Below are 13,237 nucleotides of genomic sequence, written 5' to 3' on the forward strand. Positions count from 1 at the left end.
CTCAAAAAGGCACGGGCTGTCCTTTCGGCTTCTAACAGAAATACCCACTTCCATGCTTCTTTCCAGGGACACTGTTGGTGAGGCAAAGCTCGGGAAAAGCTTTGGGGGCCAGATGGGATTCAGGTGGGTACAGCGCTGGGGGACACGAGTTTCCAGAGTTTCCTGTCTTATCTTTTTGATATGGTGACCCAAATACGAGGAAACCTCCACATTCCATTAACGGACTCTGTTTGGATCCTGCGGCTCTGCTAAGGGCAATGACAGTTCTCTTCCTGCTGCTGACACTTAGTTTCATTTCAACATTTGGTTAAGGAGGTACTGACGGGTCAGATTTTTAAGTGTGGATTCCCAAAAGGTCCTTGTGGAAGGACTTCTCTTCTTTCTAGAATGGGCAGTCTTAGGGACTCCACACCCAAGCTGAAGACACAAGTCCTCACCCAGGAGAGAAAGGGGAGGGGAAATCCACATCCGCTGGGTCCCGCGCGCTGCCTAGGAGTAGCAGATAGCTGGGGACCTTTGGTCTGTCCATTCTCAGCTCAGAACCTCTCTCTACTTGGGCTCAGGTGGGAAAGCTCCCTAAAAACTCCTGCTAGCCTCTCAGCATACACTGCCAAAAGCTCTGGATCGCCAGTGACAACTTTATTGCAGTGTTTTTGTAGTTTCTGCACTAAGTGAACCGGCTCCAAAGAACCAGGTAAACATCCCACTGAAACCCTCCTCGTGCAAAGCCCAGTCTCTTGCAATCAACCTCTCTTCTCACAGGTACCCCCAAGAACCCAGAGCACATGAACTCTGCAGTGAAGAGCTAATCAAGAGGTCCCCTGGATGCCAGAACTGGGGTACCTTAAAGCAAACCTTTCTTTTCTCCATGCAATTGACTCATTACGCAAAAAAACGTGCAGGGTTGACAGAGGGTACAGGCAACCTGGCCCTGGGGGCGGGCCGCCCGCTGGGGTCCCCCACTAGAGTCCCTACACTCCTAGAGCTCTGTGCTCCGACCACCTAGCCCCCCAGGAACGAGTGGTCCTTACATGTTCTAGCTTATCTTTTCTCCGGAGCCAGACGCTGGCGCTGTAGTCCTGCTGCTTGACACTGCTGTAGAAGTTCGCGCCCACTCGGGTCAGGCTGGGCGAGGGCTCCTTGGGGCGGCTTTTCAGCCTCATCTGCTCGAAGCCCTCGTGGGGGGAGGCCGAGAGCCACTCGTGCTGCCGGATCTCCATCCTGACATGACCAGGCGGCAGCCCGGCGCGCAACCCACTCGGGATGGGAGCAGGGCGCCGCCGGCGAGCGAGAGGCCAGGCGGGCGGTGAGATGGAGCTGAAGGAGAGAGCGGGGAGCACGGGGTGCAGATCGCCCCGGGGAAAGCACCGGTGCCGATCGCCCGAGGGGTGCGCAGCGTGCTGGCTAGAGGCACAGGAGCGGGGACACGGGGAGAGGGACAGAGGAGGGAGGGTTTCGCAGGGCAGGGGATGGGAGAAGAGATGGGGGAGGGGGCGGAGGGGGGGACGGGACAAAGGGAGACCGGGAAGGAGTAGATGCCAGCTCCCAAGTGGCAGAAGTGAGGGTGCAGCGGAGGTGGCCGCGACGTCGCCTGCCGCTGCGGTCCCGGGCGGGAGCTCCGCTCGCGGCTGCTCCGCACCAACTGGAACCCGGGCCCCGGGGCGGGCGGACGGCGGGGGTGGGGTGCGGTGGGAGGGGCCCGGCGGCCAAGCGGGAGCCCGCAGGTTGATGCAGTGAGGAGCCGCCCGAGGCGAGCGCTGGGTCGGGCCGCCGCCCTCTGCGCGCGCCTCTCCCGGGCCCGCCTGCCTCGCCCTTGCCCTCGCCGCCCTGCACAGGTTCTGGCCGGCAAACCACCGAGCGGCTAGGGAAGTGAGCGCCGTCCGCGCGCGATTGCGGGCAAGGCTCCGGAGAACGACGCTCTGGGAAGCCACCACCTCCGCCCCGCACCGCTCTAGTTCGTTCTGATTCTACTATCTACCCTTGCTCAGAAAGTTCACCAACTTCCCACCTTAGGAACCCAGACATCTCACCCCCGGGGACCTTGGCCGAGAGTGCCCCTAGAAAATGGTTTGGAGGGCATGTCTTTTTGCGAACCTTGCACTGTTCTTCATCTGGGAGATGTCGCGAAGTATGCCTCTCCACCAGCGAGGGCAGCCCTCTCCTGTCCAGCTTGTTGGACCTGCCACTCCTCAGCCTTCAGGGTCCACCTTGAATCAGGCTCCTGGAAGCTCTCTATCTGGACGTCCAACCCTGTGAGAGGCGACCCAGAACCAACCTACACCGTGTGCTTAGACTCTGTTTTTTAGGTGTGTGTCGCTGGCTCATGTGCGGTTCTCTCTGCTGTTTCTAGGCTCCCAAGGGCTTTACCCCCAAACCCAGTCCAAAGCAAACAAGCCTGAGAATCAGGGTGGCTAGTTAATAATTGAATCTTAAATTCTTTATCTTTTGCTCTCCCTTAGTGAGCGGCTGAAAACATTTTTGGTTTCTTGTTTTAATCAGAAAACGGAACCTTAACTACTGTTAAGGATTTGCGAGGTCCATTTAAAAGCCTGGAAAGTCAAGATGAACTTGGGAAGCACCCTGGGGTGTTGAAAAGGCTGCAGAGGGTAAACTTCTCTAGCCTCTGGCAGCGCCCCCCCCCCCCACTCCAACCCCAACATTCTTGCTCAGGCCATGGCTTCACAGAGAGACATTCCAAGTTGCAATCAGTCAAACTTGTGAAGACAAGGGACTCGTATCTATTCAGAGCCCCCATTTTATAAGATTGGCTGGGAGTAGGGTGTATCAGGAGGTAGAGTCCAGACTTTGCATGACTGGACCCTGGCTCACAGTGCCTCTCCAAATGCTATGCAAAAATAATGATTGAAATAGAATCCCGTGGGTAGTCCACGTGAGGAAGAAGCAACAGAATGCAAATATACAGTTTTCAGTCCTGGCGTCTGAACTACTGGGCAGAGCGACCTAGGGGTTATCGCTAAACCTTGCAGATAATCCTGCAAGATAAATGTTCTGAAGCTCATTTTTCCAGCGAGGGATCTGAGGCTGAAGGAGAAACCACACTTCCCCAACACAAGCACTTGAGCCAGGCTTAAAAAACTGTGGAGGCTAAGTTTGTAGCTCATTGGTCAACTGTTTACCAGCAAGACAAGGTCTTGGCTCTAATCCTTACACTAATAGATTGAGAATGGTCTACACCCCATTGTATAGTAGCTTCAATTTTATACTATAATTATCTATCACATTATTCATCATCTCTCAGTTTTTACTATCACAATTTTTAAGTATGACTACAGAGCTTAAATGGATACAATGGATACAAGCTGATTGCCTTTCAGCAAAGGAAGCAACTGTCTATTACTCTCTGGGATGATGCTGAAAATAGTACAGAATTCCCACACCTTAACACGTGGTAGATAGCCACTTCAGAGTAATAATGAAGTGTCTCACTGCAGCAGAATTTAAACAAATGGCTTCCTGATCAAACCAGATTTTTGAGTTGAGTCGATTTTTTTTTAAATTATGCTTTTATAGGGGAAAATACTATGGACGCTTCCATTCTCTCCAATTTTTCAAGACTGCAAAGGCAGTGTGTATTTCTTGCTACATATATGTGACACAATCGAGCATTGTTATCAACTCACAGATAATGTCTGCTGTGTTAAAAAACTATCAGGCAAAGCATGAATTCCTAGAGCTTCATGCTGATCCTCACTGGCATAGCATACCAGGCGTAAAATCGACTCAGTGAGCCCAGTGAGTCTTTGAACTTTCACTCACACCCTTTGCTTCTATCTTTGACTCTTCTTCAAGTTTATTGTTTGTGACATTAGTGTGGAACATTCCGGTTGATGTTCAAAAGAACATTATATCAAATTGAATTTGATGGGAGGAAGAAAAATATTTCTGAAGATGATCAGTTATATAGATTGAAGCACCAGACAGAATATTAGGATAGGATTAACCTTATGGAACATGCACAGTACTCCTAGAACACTTATTTCTGAGCATTTCCACAGACCTTTGGTCTGCGGAATGCAGTGTAAGTATTACACTTAGTTTATCCTGCTAGCCCATTGGCTTCTTGCAAGCTGGAGCCATGCATGATCCTTTACTCTGCTGATAGTGCCTCTCTGCTAATAATCACACAATAAACCATGGAGAATAGATTAATGAATGTCAACATCCCATAAACCATTTTTCGCTTCTTTTTCTTTGAGAGAATGCAAAATTACAATACTCAGAGTTTAGGGCCCACTAGATGGCTCAGTATGTAAGGGTACTTACCAACAGCTTGATAACTTGAGTTCAGTCCTTGAACTGCACTTGATAGAAGGAGACAGCTAACTCCTGCAAGTTGTCCTCTGCCTCCGCAGGCCCACCATGGAACCCCGCCCTCCTACACAAGTAAAAGAAACACATAAAATATTCAGATTTTAGAACTATCTCCTTTAATTTCTTATTCAATTAATTTTTAAATTAATTTAGTTATAGCATCCATAGTTTGTATTTGGTTTCCATTAGCTTCAAGTTCATAAAAACAGATGGGGGTGTATTAGTCAACTTTCTGTTGCTGTAAGAACTACCTGGGGTAGTCAACATTTGGAGAGAGAAAAGGCTTGCTTGGGTTCAGGGTTGGAGGGTTCGGTCTATGATTGACTGCCCTCATTGTTGGGGCCTGCTGTGACGCAGCCCATCACAGCAGATGGCAAGCTGTTTGCCTCCCAGTAGGGAAGCAAAGCAAGAAAGATGCAGCAGCTGAGGTCCCCACATCTCCTTTAATGGCACCCCCTAAAGACCAGAAACTTTCCACAAGCCTCCACTTCTTAAATGTTCCATGACTTCTAATATTGCCAGAGGCTGAGGCCCAAGCTTCTAAGCAATACCGGCCTTTGAGGAACTCCTATTTAAAACCACACCAGAGGACTAACTGTTGCTCACTCCAGTGACTGCCATGGGAATAGAGGGAAAAATACTGAATGAACTACAGAGCTCTCTCTTGTTGTTCTTAGCAACTTTAGACACCAGAATGTTCTCTGCATTACTGTCATGATAGTTATCTTTCCCTTCAACAGTGACACCACTTGAGTAATTGCAACTGTTTAATGCAGAAACTGCATTCAGCCACAAACTCATGGCTCACTGATACTTGTGTTTATTCTAGGAGTACTTTATCTTAGTTGCTCCCTGTGCTTCTATACTTTAAAATCACATGGAATAGCAAATAAAACACCTATCTATTGACTTCAAACCTGAACTTGAAAGGTGTCCTTGTCTATGACATGCTAATAATTATGTGAATTCAGCTATTCTTCATGGACATGAAACCTAAGACCCAAGGTGTTGAGAAGTAACAGAGTATCTTGTGAAAGCCCTCACTACTTTGGTGATACCTGATATCTCCACACTGTCTATATCTGTGGCATGTGCTTACTCCATTTATCATATCCCTTCAGGGACGGGGGGGATAAATGACTTTGAAAGTGCTCTTGCTATTTGCTATCAGCTCCATTTCTTTGCCTTGGGGTAGGAAATTAAAGTTCGGGAACATTGAATAACCTGTTCAAATCCATTGTCTAAGAAGTCACAACATGAGATATAAAAGGCAAACCCACTGACTCTAAATAAGGATCCTTTCCCCCTTCACTTCAGATGAAAAATCCTCACGTGGTAATTTCTGAGTGTGTATGCATATGTGCGTGCAGGTGCACACACGTGTGTGCATGTGGAGCCCAAAAGTTGACACTGGGTTTCTTTCTCCATTGCTCTCCACCAGGGTCTCTTCACTGAGCCCAGAGCTCACCAGTTTGGTTAGACTTCCTGGCCCGTGAGCTCATGGGATCCACCTGTCTCTGCGGATCTCCTAGAGCTGGGGATACCTGTGCGAACCTCCCACCGCCAGCTTTCTGTATGGGTGCTGGGCACCCGAGCTCAGGTTATCATGGTTGTGTGGCAAGTCCTTCATGCACTGAGTGACCTTCTCAGTCCACTTCTCAACGACGGTATATTATGTTTTACTTACATGTGTATTTTCATCAGGTATTACTGGGTTTTGTCGGAGGCTTACCACTAATGAATAAAAAATTTCAATAATTAGATCTTCCCCGATAAATCATAATTATTTTTACACTATGCAAGTCTGTGCTGAAACACTGGCCCGAGAAGGACTCTCTTCTTTGTCATCAAAGAACGTATGTAACAGCTAAAATGGCATTGCTTCTCAAAATAGATGTTAATTATAAGCTTATTTCAGTAGAAAATTTAAATGAAGCACTCCTATTTGAATAAAATTAAAATATCCCCAGATTCAAAATGTTTTCTGAATGGATATGCAAGCAGTCATGCTCACTGAGAATTATGTTTTATTTTGCATTATTGTCTTTACTTAAAAAGTTGCTATTGATTTGGTAGAAAATAAATTTCTAAAAGATGTTAAATTACTAATAAAATAGGTAAGTGTCTACCTACAACTTATTTTAGACTAACAGTTCCTACTTGGGAGTCTGTGTTAGGCACTGTGTTGGCTGGCCTTTGAAGGCATCCTATCATTTAATTCTCACAAAAACTCTGCAAGGTAAACATGAACCATCCTGGTGTGTAAGAATCTGCTTTCTGATGTTATAACAGTGCAGACTATATAATTTATGAATAGGAGAAGTTTATTTAGCTCTTGGTTCTGTAGGATGTACGGGTCATGTATAAAGAGGGATTTCTTGTTGCATTGGAATAGAAGGTGAAATTCTGCACAAAGAATAAAACTCACAGGGTAGAGTTGCTGTTGTAGCCCCTTCTCATAATAATGAACCTCTTCTATCTGTAATGGTTTTACTCTGCATACAATCCAACCACCTCTCATTAGACCACCTCCCAGTATCACTACACTGGGGAATCATGCTTCCAATAATGAATTGGGGAGATGCATTTCAAACTCATGCTACAAATGGAGGAACAAAGACTCAAAGGTACAAGGGATGAAAAAGCACCATGACTGTGATAGGGGCTTCATTCCAAATGCCTTTTCACCACCAGTATTTCTGCTGGGTGGAGAACCCCAGTGGTGACTTGGAAGAGGGTAAGGAGTGTTGGAAGAGCATCTAAGTCTCAAGGTGAGAGGCAGGCACAGAAAATATTTACGATGATGTAGCTCTTACAATCTTATCTACACAAGAAGAACCAAGTCACATGGCACTGGAATGTCCTGAGGTCTGCCCAGCTCAGTAGACAAGGTGCCAGCTGTAGAGACTCAAGTGAGTTGCTTTGTTTAGTCAGTCTGTCAGGTTGTTAACATCTGGTCACCAGCTTGGACAGGAAATATAACAATGCCTCACTAGGAAACAAATCCATAAAGAAGGTAATTGAAAGAGTTAGCCAGATAATTCAGAACACCTCAAAGTTTCCAGTAAGAAGCACAACAGTTCAGTTCTCCCAGCTCATAGTGTAGATGGATTATCAGACAATTGATTAAGCTGCTACTTCATTTGGTCATTGTGCCCATAGTCTGGGAGTTATGATTAAATAATTGTGAAACATTAATTGAGTACTTCAAAGTTATTTCCCCTGATGGTCTAAATTTCATTTTAATTATTTATTGTGTTAACCAACTTTTGATTACTATAACAAAATACCTAAGAAATTAATTTAAAAGAGAAAAGGTGTGTTTTGACTGAAGAATTGTAGTTATAGTCTATGATCAAGGAGCTCCATTGTTTTGGTTTTCAAGTGGGAGATTGGGGTGGTGAGAGTTGGGACTGTAAGGTAGATCAAAACAACTTACATCACTTGTCACACAATCCCTTTGAGGGATGCACCCACAGTGACCTAAAATCACTGGTTAGATCTCACCTTCTAAAGGGTCTATCCCTTCCGATAGCACCATGCTGAGTATAAAATTGTAATACACAGGCTTTTATGGCATATTCAACATGCAAGCTATAGCAGTAGCTAGGATGATCTGCATATTTAACATGGCACTCAGTATAAAGTATGACCGACTCAAGAATGAGGAAGGAAATATCTAACTGGACTATATTCTTACACATCTGTAGATCCTTGAAACTGAGATTTACTCTTCAATCAAATGAGGTGAGAAGGGTGCATGCTTACTGTCTGTACACATCCTGTATGGCAGGTGTTGGCTGGGCTCACCTTCAGACCTTGTAAAACTTCCCTTCTTCTTTAAGAGCCTGCTGTTATTGAGAGAAACAATATAGAATTGATGTCATAAAACAATCCAAGCATCCCTGACATCCACCATCTGTGCTAAAGAGGGACCTGCTGACTCCTCGGAACACCAACATTCCTGACACATGGAGTAATTGTTCCTCCAGTAAATCACTTAAACAAGTGTAACCCAATAGGCAGGTGTTTCAGTGCTTGCCCAAGGCATTATGGGTAGCTCTGTACACATCACAGCACATGTGAAAAGAGGAGGTGAATTCACATTTCCTGGCAACAGAATTCAGAAAACCCAGAGGCAATTTTCATCTTCTTCTTTGTTCATTTACTTGTTTGTTTATATTTTCAAGACGGGGTTTCTTGTAGCCCAGGCTGGCCTTGAACTCCTGACCATCCTGCCTTCACCCCCTCAAGTGCCAGACTTGTAGGCATATGCCACTGCACCTGGCTCACAGAGCTAATTTTTATGTTTAAGGACTCAAGCTTTCTTTGATCTCAGGTTTTCTGAACCAATGATTTCTTCCTCCATCCTGATTGTGAAGTTCTGCTTTTGTACCCTTGTCTAATGATGTTATTTTTGTGGCCTTTGTTTTTCACTTTATGCTGCTCTAATGACATTTTTAATACAGGCAGAATATAAATAATAGATGAGGAATTAGTTAATCTATCATGAACCAAGACTGCCTCACAACATGTCAGACTGATGGATAGGTTCCAAGTTATATAAAGTATTAAATTGATATACAAAGTTGGAAGAAGCATATTAAATATCTGTCATTTTCCTCTTTTAATATTTCTTCTCTAATTATGTTCAAGGCAGTCCTATTTTTTTCCTGAAAGCATTCATTTTAACAATTGATGTGTGCTGGACATAGAGACACAAGATTGAAAAATAAATAAAACAAGGTTAAATGTCACCCCAGCATGATCTGGCCAGGAAAGCAGACAATATTGTAGCACAACTCCAGGTCTCCTTAATCAGCCTGGGCTTGGGGTGAGCAGGGTAAGGTATGGGAGAAAATTTTCCATATAGAGATAAGGTTCGCAGGGAATACAAGGCAGAAAGAGGGAAGAGTTGGGTCTACTGAACTAGAACTCAAAATTTCTACTTGACAAATATGTATTGAGTTTCTGATTAGCCATGAGAGTTTGGCAAATACCATGGAGAGTCAAAATTCCAAGAAACCATGAACTGCAACTTAAAGGAACTGATAGTTTTATAAATAGACATACTCTAATAAGGCCATGACTATCAAGTTTATGATGAGATGGTAAGGTTAATGACACAGAAAATAAATGCTAAATCAATAGTTCACAAATGAGATAGCATTTTAAACTGTTGAAAACACTGGTTCCCAGAATTTGGGGTATGCATCCTGGTTTGGGAAGGTGAGTCCAAGAGGCTGAAAAGTCACTTCATTGTAAGTATGAAGTTAATCTTTAGAATTGTTTGAGATAAAGTGAAAAGATCTTCTCTGGAAAAGAAACACTGATCACCAGACACAGCTCAAGTATTTCTGTGGAACAAGATGGATGCCTAGGCCACCTTCAAAACTAAAAATCTGAGCCAATTCTTGACCTAGTCTTAGAGTTACAGTATATAATTTCCAGTTTGAAAATGAGAAAATAAACTCTGTATTTTTAATCTCTTTATTGTAAATGGACATGTGAGGAACATGTCATATTTAATACAGTGATAAAAGGTTTGTGAAGTTTCTCTCCTTTTAATTGTTACCCATGTGCACAATTGGTTATCTGCTATCTACTCATCCATCAGAATTCTAAGGTGATAAGACTTCAGTGTTCTTAGGATTACTCTGAATGATGCTTTAAGTTGAATTTTATTGTCACAATAACATGGAACCCTTGAAAATTATTTGCTGATATTTGCAATCACCTTTTGCTGTAGTTTGTATCTGTAATGGCCACCTAATGACTGTGTGTTGAAGGCTTGCTCCTAGGTTCATGCTATTGGAAGGGCATAGACCTTTAAAAGATGAAGTCTAGTGGGAGGTTTTAAGTCACTGGGCATTATGGGCTGTCAGTCACTTCCCCCACTGTCTCTTTCTCTGTTATCCCTGCTGGGAGGTGAATAGTTTTGCTCTGTCACTGCTGCTATGATATACTACCACAGGCCCAACTGTTCTGTGACTTTTCCTGGAGAGATGTGAGCAAATGCCTATTCAACCAAGATACAGCACCAATGGCATGTCACAGAATTGATTCCACTCTAGTCTAGCTTAGTAAGCCAATGACTTTTCTGAAGTGACTTACAGGAGCATGAAACTCAAAGGCAACTGTATCACTGAAATGCCCAACTCAATAGGTGTAATGGTTTATGACAGTTCTAGTTCACCTGACTAGAGGGTCTCTTCTTATTAGTGCTCATATAACCTTGGAGTGGGGCCTTGTAACTCATAAATTTCAGGAACTTCCTGAGTCTTGGAAGTTTTGCTTACTTCCTGAGTCTTGATTGCTTTCATCTGAAGAAAATAGCCACCAAAAATCAATCAGTAAATAAAAAGGAGTTATAACCCCTTTCTTTATGTAAAGTGACTATTTTAGATATTCATTGCAGTAATGGGAACCATCAGAGCCCTTTATATTTGCACTTCTTGAATTTTTGAGACTATCAAAGTCAATGCGCATACCACGGAGGAGAGACAGCCGTGCTACGACTTGCACTTAGCAGAAATCACTGAGTTCACCTGCACATGACTGGCCAGAGAAGCCACGAATTCCAGCAACAAGGAAAGAGAAGCCAGTGGAAGAGGGACAAGTTATAGCCAGAAATCATGAGGGAGACATCTGTCAGCATGTGAGGCAGATAGGAGAGCTCATCTCTCTCTAGAATACAATCTTAGGTAGAGACGGGAACAGAAACCAGGATACAAGCCTACAAAATCTTCAGATACCAGTCTCTTCAACAGGCTGACAGGAGCCTGCCAAGGAAGTGCAGGAGAAACTGTTCTTTTTTATCATAAGTGCGTCTCGTAAACTGAATACACCTTGTCATGAAACGATTTAGAAAAAGATACTGCGACAAGCCAATTGAAGTTGCAGAAAATTATTGATTCCATTTATAATGTTATTATGGGGAATAAAATGCTAAGGGAATCCATATCAAGTCTTGTTCTGGTTTTCTCTTTTGTGCCTTTACATGTAAGAGGAGACAAAACCTGGCTGGAAACATCACTTCCTGCACATTTCCTGCCATGGGCAGAAACCACAGACTCTATTGAGAGGAAGCTGGAGGCTGACTCCCAGCCTCATCTTACACTAAGAGCATTACTTACATTCTCATTGTATCCATGTGACAATGTTCTGCCTTCCCGTTTCATATTTTGAGACTATGGCATCAAGAGGTTAAAGTCAAGGACACATTACAGGTAAGTGACAGAGATTAAAACTGAACCCAGGACTCATTTTAAATACAGATTCTTAATCACATGCTACTGCAATTGGTTCACTAAATAATGAGCATGGCTATACACCGTACCCCTGTTAAGCCACTCAATGTGCTAGCTCTTGCTCGTGAAAGATGTATTTGTCTTATTTTTCAGTCTATTCAATTCACTCTTAAATTTTTAATGATTTTTTATACACTGTATTTTGATCATATGTTTTATTCTCCAACTCTTCACAGGTTCTTCCCACCTCTCTACCCACCCAACTTTATGTTCTCTCTCTCTCTCTCTCTCTCTCTCTCTCTCTCTCTCTCTCTCTCTCTCTCTCAAAAACCTAAACAAATAAATACCTCACAATAAGATCAAAATGCCAAAAAAAAAATTAAACACCCTCTCCTGACAAAACCAAAACAAAATATGGAATTAGTTTTGTGCTGGACAGCTACTCCTGGGCATGAGACCTAGCCTGGAGTATGATTGATACAATCAGTGACACTCCATTGGAGAAAACAGATTTCTCTTTGCCAGTGGGTATTAATTGCAAATAGCCTCTTGGTTAAGGGTGGGCTCCCATGTACATTTTCCCTACTCAGTGCTGGGACACCATCTTCTTGAATCTATGCTGATCTTGTGCATGCTGCCACAACCTCTGTGAGTCCCTATGTGCACTGGTACTGTTGAATCTACAAGACACTGTTTCTCTGGAGACATCTATCACCTCTGGCTCTTACAGTCTTTCTGCCTCCTCTTCCACAGAAATGTCTGAACCTTGAGGGTAAGGGGTTGATGAAAATATCCCATTTATGACTGAGTATTCCAAAGTCTCTCAGTCTCTACACATTGTCCAGTTGTGAGCTCTGGGTTCATTCCCATCTACTGCAGGAATAAGCTTCCCTGATAGAAATTGAGTACGGCATTGATCTAGTAGTATAGCTGTTATGTCATTAGGAGTCCTCTTATTGCTTTGTTCCTTTAACAGAATAGTAGTAGTAAATTTTCCTCAAAGCCCATGACCTATCTAGTCTCAGGTTCTTGGCCACTTAAGCAGTATGTCAAGTCTGCGTTCATCTCATAGAATGGGCTTTTAATTTTTAAAGGGGTTGGTTAATCCCATAACGTATGTGCCACTCCCTCACCAGTGTATCTTGCAGGCTGGTTGCTGTTGTAGATTGCAGGGGCTGTAGCTGGGTGGTACTGGTGATTACCTTTCTCCTCCAGTAGTGTCACATGTAGGGCAACTGGACTCTTCTGCGTGCAGAACTGACATCACTCTTTAATTCTAAAAAAATCCAGTCCAAGAATCACATGCAATTGGAACATCCTCCTTCCCCCACTTTAGAGTCAGAATCAGGCTTAGAAATTTGCAGTGGGAGAGGGAGACACCTCCCTATCCACTAACCCTTGTTAGCTGCTGTGTGTGGCCCCACCCCGCAAGTCTTATATAGGATGAACAGTTTTATGACTTGAGTTCCCCGGGAAGCAAACTCTGAATGGAGAGAGAGGTACAAAGACTACTCTGGGGATCACACTTGGAAGGGGTGGAGCAAAGGCAGAATTTGAGCAACTCTAACACCTACTGGGGTTGCTTTTTGCCCATAAGGCTGGGCATCTTAGTTACTATCTCTCCATATGTGCAGACATTCAAGAGGAGGAAGTTT

General features: G+C 43.9%; 1 protein-coding gene across 2 annotated transcripts in view; it reads right to left on the reverse strand.

Moving 5' to 3' along the window:
- Positions 1-1,661, reverse strand: part of Pld5 (phospholipase D family member 5) — a 316,954-nt gene extending 315,293 nt beyond the window's left edge. The window contains exon 1 of one of the 2 annotated variants that reach the window (XM_052737721.1): positions 1,032-1,661. In XM_052737721.1, coding sequence (XP_052593681.1) covers positions 1,032-1,220 — 189 coding nt within the window. In that variant the 5' untranslated portion in view covers positions 1,221-1,661. The remainder of the gene's footprint in view (positions 1-1,031) is intronic. The other variant, XM_052737725.1, reaches the window with a different exon arrangement.
- Positions 1,662-13,237: the final 11,576 nt, after the last annotated feature.

This window comes from Peromyscus californicus, unplaced genomic scaffold (assembly GCF_007827085.1).
Source record: "Peromyscus californicus insignis strain IS unplaced genomic scaffold, ASM782708v3 Scaffold_14__1_contigs__length_90479793_seg_2, whole genome shotgun sequence".
NCBI classification, from domain to species: domain Eukaryota; kingdom Metazoa; phylum Chordata; class Mammalia; order Rodentia; family Cricetidae; genus Peromyscus; species Peromyscus californicus.